The sequence below is a fragment of the Eimeria maxima genome, genomic scaffold (assembly GCF_000499605.1).
Source record: "Eimeria maxima Weybridge genomic scaffold, Emw_scaff1400, whole genome shotgun sequence".
NCBI classification, from domain to species: Eukaryota; Apicomplexa; class Conoidasida; order Eucoccidiorida; family Eimeriidae; genus Eimeria; species Eimeria maxima.
Genome location: NW_013564370.1, coordinates 1 through 9,054, shown reverse-complemented (window position 1 = coordinate 9,054; position 9,054 = coordinate 1). Strand labels below are relative to the sequence as shown.

The following is a 9,054-nucleotide window of genomic DNA, read 5'->3' as shown; positions in this document are numbered from 1 at the left end:
TATATATATATATATATATATAATGTGTATATTTACAATCATGGTCATGCTTATGGTTTGTGCATACACTGCTTCTTCCCTCGTGACTGAATGTTCCCACATGGAGGAGGGAAAAGACCTGCAGAGGTGTGGGCGTTCATTGCCTTAAGGTTATAGTAATATACCGAGGCATTCTACGAGAAGAAAGTGGGAGGAAACGCCTTCTTTCTGAGTTTCTTGGCAACAGACTAAACTATCTCTGTCTACGGTATAATCAAAGAAATATGCTTATGAAGATCGTTTCAACTGTATAGTCAAAGAATTGTACTCTTTAACATCCTTCTCAAGTTGCTTCTCTTTTGGGTGTATGCTCCCTTGCTGAGCTGCACGCGGCAGTGCAGCATCAATTCAATGAGCTCACAGAGACACTTGCCTATCTGTGCACCATTTCCACAGCTTAGAGATGTATGCAATAAGTTTAATAAGGAATAAGAGTAATACCAACCCTCAAACAAGGAGTAGTGTAAGTTTTAGAAGATAAACAAATGGTCCTTTTCATGCTTTACAGTAGTGCCCCGCTGGTGTTGAATTTGTATTTCTCGGATGACAGAAATATGAAGCAAATAAATAAGCTAATTACTTATCATCCTGTGCTGTACTGCATGTAAAGCAGGCTGGCACTTTGAATGTGATGCACCTCGTCTCTTGCAGCATTGTTGGGCTTATTGGCTAAACGTTATACAACTTTTGCTGTATTGTATTCAGCTGCAGCTTGCGCTTTGTTTCATACGTGAGGTAGTTCATTAAAATAAATACAATATCTTCTCACCCTATTCGACAGCTGCCACTGGTTTGCTGCTGCTACGATCGAAAAGCTCACATCTCCGTAAAAAAAAAGACCCCGTCGCACTTCTTCTCTCCTGGGTAAAAAGGAATAAAAATCAGGGGAATCCGATTCAATTTAAGAGAGGTGAATAGACGGACGAGTACGGCGGCTGTTTATACACCAGAGAAAAAACGCCGCTGCGTCGCCGGCATGTTGCTGGTTATGCACTGTACACTTAAATGCTGAGAAGACGCGCTGCTTGAACTTGTGCCTACATATGCATATTGCCTAATTAAATATAGTACTTTCCCTCATAGGACGAGAGGTGACGAAATTTACACACGAAATTACAGCAGCGATATTGTTGTTAATGCTGGGTTTTACATACACCCCGGCACCACCACAGCCTCATGAGGCAGTAGTGCACGCCTCGAAACAGACGATGGTGATGCACTTGTTTTGTTCAGTGTTTCCATTGAATTCGTTTTCGTCTATTTCCACTCGAAAGAAACGGTTGTGTTTCACCCAAAGGCGAGTTGAAACAAAAGAACCTTCTTGTACTAAGACGTTCCACGAGCCCCCATGTGAATCGGCATAACGGCCAAAGAGGTATGATTGGAGACGCTCAGCAAACCCTGTCCAGTCTCTACTGTCTTTGTACCGCTGGTACAAATGCCCCATTAAATACGACACGTCTTGTAGCATGTACGGAGGCACTAAACTCTTCCGCACACGCACCATGCCTGCAACGCACATGCCTCAGGCATATCAAGATCTTCTCGGTTAAGGCTTGCGGTTTAGGGTTTGACGGATAGAGATTGACGCAGTGACACCAATTCTTCGGCTTAGCAGCCCCCCTATCTTGATTCCCGTCCCAGCGTTTAGATATGCGTGAGGGAGTAGGGTTTAGGGACTGGTGTATTGGGGCTTTCGAGACTGAAAGGCTGCAACTAACGGAGCAGCAATTACCAGAAAAGTCCTTTCTCCTGCAGTAGATATAAGACTTCTCTGCTGCTTCTTCATGAGCTCTAATTTCTGAACACAACACACAGAAAACAAAGCCCCACAAACCCCCGAAGGGTTAATACTTATATAAGTGCTGATAAATGAACAAAAAAGCAAATAAGCAGATTCTTGAATATACGAATTATAATGAGGTCATGCGGTGTATGCTAGAGCCGCGCCAATCCCTCTCAAGCAAGCGAAAGGGTCTTAACGGCTGAACAACTACAATGTTTTACTCTTGTGACAAATAACAAGAGAAAAAAGTATATTTTGGGGATGTTCTTTAGTGAGTTGAGGCTCCCTCCTCCTAAGGTGCAGCACAGAAGGCAAAGGTGATCAACGCGTATTCTTTGCTGTTGTTCATAGAGATGTGTAGTAAGTAGAAACACCTTTGGGAGACGGTTTAACGCATTGGAAGATGATATTGTTGAAGCAGAATACCCTTCCATCCCTATACACTCCGTGTTGATCAATGAGATGCCGTTTTGTTTTTGCATGCGCAGTGGCGAGGCCGAAGGCTTCTGTTCTGTTGACAATCACTTGCCAGAAGTGGCCGTACACCCGATCCATGTCGTCTCGCAAACAGGTGCAAATGTTCTGCAGACGATTGTCACTTAAAGGCGCCTGATAAAGTGCTGCTACGTTTCTCCACAAGTGGTATGAAACCCCTGGATCTTGAAATGACTGTTGGCGTGTCACGTGCGAGAACGCTGCAAGAAAAACAAAAACGACAATGAAGCAAGCAAAAACATCGGTATCCTCACAATATTCAACTACACGTACTTAGGTTAGCGAACACAACATCACCAAGAACGAAAACCCTCCGTTGAAAGTTGGGCGCATGCATACAAATCGAAAAACCTTTCCCGGAATACATCAAGAAACGTTATGCCTGTGTATGATACCAAACAAAAACAGTAGGGGTTATCGTTGTTACAAAGAGAGAGCAAACAAAGTCGTTTTTGTAACGGCCGATTACTTTGTTAACCCGCATCTGGCTGTATGGAGCGTCCCTCTAACTTACATTTTTCTTTGATTCTGCTTTCGATTGCTGGTCGCTTTTGCTTTTCTTTCAGGTAATCAAGCTCTGAAGGAAAGAAACCTTCGTGTTTGGTTTCGAGGCCCCTCATGCTGTCCCATGACTTGTACATCTGAAGGACTTGCATAGCAAATTTTTTTTCTTTTGTCAGTTTCCTGTGTCCCAGGCGTTCGTTGGCCATCTGTTCCCTTTCCTGTCTTTCCCTTTCCCTCTGTTCCTTCTGCTGCTGAGTGTAGTCAATGCCCTGCAGCAATGCCTCTGTAAAGCCAGGAGGCAAGTCCAGGGCTCCGTACTCTACAAGAGTCGCCTGCCTGCAAACACAACAAAACAGAGGATACGACAACACCCTGTCCAGTTAAATGAAGCAGCCGAGTGCACGCAAGTGCACATGCTGTTCCACCCCCGCTCACTAAACACATGCAGACACGCATGCCTGTGCGAAAAGAGGAGACTCCTGCCTTTACAGGGCGAAGTCTCCTTCGTTAATATTATACCTCCAGGCTTTTCCCTTGTGCGCATGCATGCAGGCATGCATGCGCACAAGAGAAAACGTGGCGATATAATAATGCATGTGCAGGAAACAGCACGTACCGGCGACAATGGGCCTCTGCCCTTATGAGAGCAGGAAGAACGGCCTCCAGATTTCTCTTGAGAGAGATTCGTCTGTATGCGGCTTCCACGAATTCGACGATTGGCCGCAAAGACATCATCTTCTCTGTTTGCATGCGTTCGAGTGCACGAGCCGCTTCAGCTTTCAGAAACACCATCGTCTTGCCAAGCTGAAGAACAAATAAGGAACAACAAATAAGAGAGAGAGACATTTGTGCTCAGCCTCGTTCACCATGCACGCATACATGCATACACGTGTATGTTGGTGACCCATTACGTGCATATAATCCATGCAATTTCTTTTGTGTCCTCACAGCCCATTCGTCTTCTGGGAGGCCGGATGCCTGCAGCATTTGCAGCGCCACTTCTTTCCGATCTGCATTGGAATTCGCTGCCCCTAGTTCAAGCCAACGAAACCTCTTGACGAATTCTGCGAAAGGCCGCCTGTAAGAATACCCAATCTGCCGCAGCTGGAGTGCCTCAAGAATAGACAAAGAGAATAGCTGATTCAGCACCTTGGGACCCTCCCACTCGAGGGGCCTCTTTGTCTCGTTCGGCTTCAAACAGCGAATGAAATGGGGTTCTGTTTGCTGCGCCAACAATAAACAGAAAATACATCCCAATATCCAAACCCTGGAACCCACGACTTTGCACACACTCCTCTCTCGCTCTCTCTCTACACGGAAGCATCTAATAAACCTGTTAGGACGGGGATGTATACTCTAGACTGTTTAGGTCTGCGTATCTGAGTCGAAATATACCCTTATCAGTCCAATCATTGAATTTAAAGATCGCAGAAACTGCGAGGCAATGAGGGACCCTCTTCCGATTTTTCCTGCTTCGACGACAATACCTTCGAACATTTCCGCCATTACGCGATTCGACGAGGCCTTGAGGACGTCCACGAGTTCCTTCTTTAATATATCCTGGTTTTTCTCAAGAAAGCCATCACAGGAATACTCAATATCTGCAATCGTGTGACGAACCACAAACTTTATCCGCTGGTCGCGCCGCGAAGGGAGTACGACACCTTTGCCTCCCAACTTGCGTACAATCATTCCGCACAAAGCCTGCGAGAAACAAACGGACCAGAAGAAAAGTTACATAGCCACACACATCCAAGAAATTATATAAGACAAACTGCTGGAAGAACCATTGCAGTGGTGGTGTGCGAATACGCAGTGGAAAAAAAACCCGGGCCTCCGTTATTAGGGAATTCAACATGAAACGGACCAAAACCGAAACAGCACAAACAATACCCTCAAATGTCCTTCCGACAATACACAAGAAGGATATTATCTGCTCCTAAAGTTGTAACATGCTTATTCAATGCCTCTACATTCAAAATACACGAAACGCACTTCATCACTGGCGCGGAGACCGAGACAGATGTCTTCAATAATTGCAAAAACAGAATCTCTAGGGCCGCAGAGGGTGTCCATGATTTCTGCATTATCCGTCCAGACTAGGGCTTCTGTAGGAATTCCTTCACTTTTGTAGAGTTTGGTTTCAGTTTCGAAGATGACGTCGATAAAATGTTTCTGCAAGTGTTCGTTGGTGATGTTAATTAACAGCTGTTCTAGGGAGTTGTGCTCAAAGACTTCAAAACCAAAGATATCTAGCATGCCCATATACACTCCGAACCCCCCGGGAGGCGCAATGGTCTTGTTCAGAAAACGAACCAACCACGCAAATAGCTGGTCGTATACGTGTTTAGCGACGGACTTTATCATCATATCTGCCTCTCTGTATGTCCTCGGTCCCTCCAGCAGCTGGTTTCCCACTTTTGTTTGTTTTCTAAGAATGTTCTGAGCCAATTTGTCAGGATCGACAAACAGCAGACTTGCTGATTCCTTGAGAACCGCCAACGACTCACCCGTCACATGCGCCGCATCAGGCATTCCTTGTTTTTCAAGAGAAGCTACTTTCGTGTTACCAATGAGCAGAACACCGGACAAAATTGAAAAAACGGTTGACTCGTCTTCTGAAGGAAGACCCATAGATACAAACGATTCCCGCAGTTCTTGAAAATCGCTTCTGTCATCTACTCCTTCAATATCGAAGCATCCGCCGCTCCGCGCTGTCAAAAAGGTGTATTGGTCTATGGGCCGGAGGTGTAACCTTTGCCTCATTTCATCATCTGCTCCTTTCAAGAGTTGGTACAGCACGTGAAAGGAACGTTCGCCAGGTTCTTGAGACACCAGCCGCACTTTCTCAAGAAGAAAGTTGGTGATGGCACCGTATTGAATACCGGATTCGCTAGAGAGTGAAAGCTGCATGAACCTGCCAAAGCGACTAGAGTTGTTATTTCGAATAGTTTTTGCGTTTCCAAAAGCCTCAAGTAGGGGATTGCCAGCCATGATTGCCTCTTGGATTCTGTTGTTGCCTTTGCTCGCTGCAGCGAAGTATCTCATGACTTGTTTGGTAGCTTCTGTCTTTCCAGCACCCGATTCTCCTGAAACAATGATAGTTTGGCTCTTATTATAGTCCTCCAAGTTTGCAAGTGCTTGCCGGGCAACTCTGAACACATGCGGTTCTGTCTGAGCAGTGCTAGGGGCATTTCTGTAGTAGTCAATCCATTCTTTTGTAGCGTTGCCGAGGTCTTGAAAAGGATTAATTGCAACCAACAAGGGGTCCGCCATCGTGTACATTTTTGCTGCTAGGTATCGGGTCTTCAGCATAGACAGCACACAGGCTACGTTCTTGTGGCTTAACAAGCCAATGTCAGAAGCAGCTAACTCGTCTTCTTCGCTATTTGCATTCAAAACGGCATCTGGATCCACCTCAAACATTTCTTTCGACGGAGGATCTAGCTGTTCCAACACATATTTTTCGCTCGTAGAACCAGGGCGAATCACGCACAAGGAAAACAAAAGAGAAGGATTAGCTGCCACTGCAGGGCTTTTCGAGGTCCAGCATCGCAGGGCCTGCGGATAGGAAAAAACAAACAAAAACAAACCAATGGTTTTATAACAAGGATTGTCTGGGGTAATGCCTCGGCAATCTACGAAAAAAGACACAAAAATGGCCAACAACATATGAAGGACCTTCAAATGCCTGTATTCAACTTTCATGCATGAAGGAGGGCTTGGCATATATCATGCACGTACGAGATAAGACTGGTATTCGTCATGCATGCATGGTAGAGCAGCGATATTGACAGTACCCATGCATTCATGTGTACATGCTTGCTCTCTGCCTGTTTTTCAGGATTTACCTGCTGGCGATCTGTTCCCAATCCAACTGGAATGACGGCCGAGTGGTAGCGGAAGTATTTTTCATGAGGCGCGTCGGCCTTGGCCACGGTCGACTGCTGTTTCGTTGCCATGTTCTCTACTGTCTTCATCCAGCAGAGGAAGCTTAAAGCAGTTGTATGTTGGAGGTACCCAGGGTCTAGTGGTTAGTGCCCGGGGTGTAAACCTGTTATAGGAAGCAGAACTTAAGAGTTGCTGGAGTTGAGGCGATTATACAACTTGACATTGGGCAAGATGAGGGGAAATTGAGCAAAATAGAAGAATAAGAGGGACTATTGTAAGGTGTATTCTCAGACGTATCCTGAGGTCTAGGAGGAAGGGAATAAAATGCACAATTCAGCACCTAAAAGTCAAGCCGCACAATGCAGCGGCAGCAGATTTTCGCTGCATCCTCTTCCAAAGAAAGAGCCTAAGCATTGATAGATGCTGAACAAAAGGAATGAAACTGCTTAATACGTAAACAACTTCTTCTTCTTTCCGTTCAATTGCTATTGGCTGCTGGCTTTACAATCCCGTCCGTCGTTTCCGATTGCAGATCGCAACCAGCCGTTCGTCTCGCAGGAACGACGTTGATGAATGCGTCGGCTTGACCCATTTAAACCTCCTTCTAAAAATAGCAAAGAATAAAAGAAGAAGCTTTTTAACCTTATCTCTGCACACTTGCAGTTAAACAAATCGCAGAATCCGCAGTAGGCAGCCCTGCATGCCCATGGCGTCGAGCTCTCTCTCTGTGGTCTGCGTTGAATCTGCAACCGTGATCTGTCAAATAAACAAGAAAACCAAAAAGATAAATTAGGAGATTGATTTTGGAAAGGTCATTGAAGGAGGGAGATGGGATGCAAATAGTGAAAGGAGCCGATAGCCCGCCCTCTCTACCACTGGTGCGTTTCGTCGATTCCGCTGAACAAGCTACTGTAGTTACCTATTACTTTAAATGGCATATTTCGCACAATTCTAGTTGGCATAAACGCTATAATGGACATTTTAACAATTGCTTCCAATCCAAACAAGAGGATACCTACGGGTATACCTACGGCCCATTGGTCACACACAGGCTGCACCGCCTCTGTTACAAGCACGCCGATCGCAGCTCAAAAAATTGGCTTTTCGTCGAAACAAACATTGGCTTCCCTCTTTGCAAAAGATGAAGAATAGCCTCCCAAATGATTGTAAAAGTCATCTATCTCCTTTGCGCTGCAAGCTCTAGTTCAACATCCCGGCGCGGCGTTGTCTGCCTGTTACATTGGCCATGCTGGACGCTGCATGCAACCCTTATTGCGGTTATTGGGGTGAAAATATCCCAAGAAATCTAGCACGAACATGTGAACCCTCCAGCTTACTTTTTAAAGCAGTTATGTGCCAAGAAGTGTGGGGTTTGGGCATAGTAACTAGCAGTTGAATGGGAACACCAGAGGTTACGGGAGCCATTGCAGGCAGGTGAACTCAGACGACGAAAATCTCTAAAAGGCGCAAGAAAGAATACTTCAGTAAAATTTTGCAAATGGAGCTGATTTGTGACCTGAGGCGTGCAGATGATACAAACTGTGAAAATGACATTGAAAGTGGCTGTTAGCTGGCTAGTAGTGAAAAACCAATCGTTGAGAAGTATATCGTTTCGTAGCAACGACATAAGGCTAAAAAATACAAGGGTCGGCTCATTTCCCTGTGGCGCAGAGGGGGGGGGGTCACCAGGAAATGTTTTCGTGCCTCCTTTGCCGAAGTTCTGTACGAAGGAACATATTATTATTATTGTATATAATCGTAATATTATGTTTCCTATTTGCTGCCGCCTCTAGCTGCTATGGTTACAATGTTCTCTTTCAGATTCCATTCATTTCTACTTATCAATTTGTCCATCCTCATTTAAGGTCAATGACGAGTTTTAGAACCAGCATTTTGGCATTAACTCGAAGCAAGTCTAGAGGCAGTTGTTTGTGCTTGTGAATAGATGAGTTTATGAAACTACGCATACAACAGGCCTTGCACGAGAGCCCCGAAGTTGCCCTGCCGGTTCTGTTGCATCTTGCGATATATAAGCTGGACAAGGATACCACCAGCAGCAACATCGCAAACACGGCTCTCGCCTATAAGCTGGACAAGGATACCACCAGCAGCAACATCGCAAACACGGCTCTCGCCTTCTTCTTTTGCAGATTCGGCAAGGTGCAGGCAGCACGTGGGGTGAGTCTAGAAACTACACTCTGATCCGCCCCTTTTCTTGCTCCGTAGTGTCTGACACAGCTGCAGCAGCCTGCTTAGACTGCCAATGACGTCTAAATACAACTTAGCACGCATTAAAACTGGCTGAAAACACCTTGACGCAAGGAGCAAGAAGTGACCCA

At 45.5% G+C, this 9,054-nt stretch overlaps 2 protein-coding genes across 2 annotated transcripts; one reads left to right on the top strand and one right to left on the bottom strand.

The window, feature by feature from the left end:
- Nucleotides 1–1,213: 1,213 nt before the first annotated feature.
- EMWEY_00052250 (myosin A, putative) lies at nucleotides 1,214–6,786 on the bottom strand (the record flags this gene model as incomplete). The annotated part of the gene is made up of 9 exons (XM_013479842.1): nucleotides 1,214–1,468; nucleotides 1,775–1,840; nucleotides 2,252–2,520; nucleotides 2,835–3,160; nucleotides 3,441–3,628; nucleotides 3,773–4,048; nucleotides 4,220–4,528; nucleotides 4,820–6,385; nucleotides 6,676–6,786. 9 exons carry the CDS (start codon nucleotides 6,784–6,786, stop codon nucleotides 1,214–1,216), a joined length of 3,366 nt encoding a protein of 1,121 aa, XP_013335296.1.
- A 1,882-nt stretch (nucleotides 6,787–8,668) lies between these two features.
- EMWEY_00052240 (hypothetical protein) lies at nucleotides 8,669–8,893 on the top strand (the record flags this gene model as incomplete). The annotated part of the gene is made up of 1 exon (XM_013479841.1): nucleotides 8,669–8,893. A coding segment is annotated over one exon (225 nt), but the record flags the coding sequence as incomplete, so codon positions are not given.
- Nucleotides 8,894–9,054: the final 161 nt, after the last annotated feature.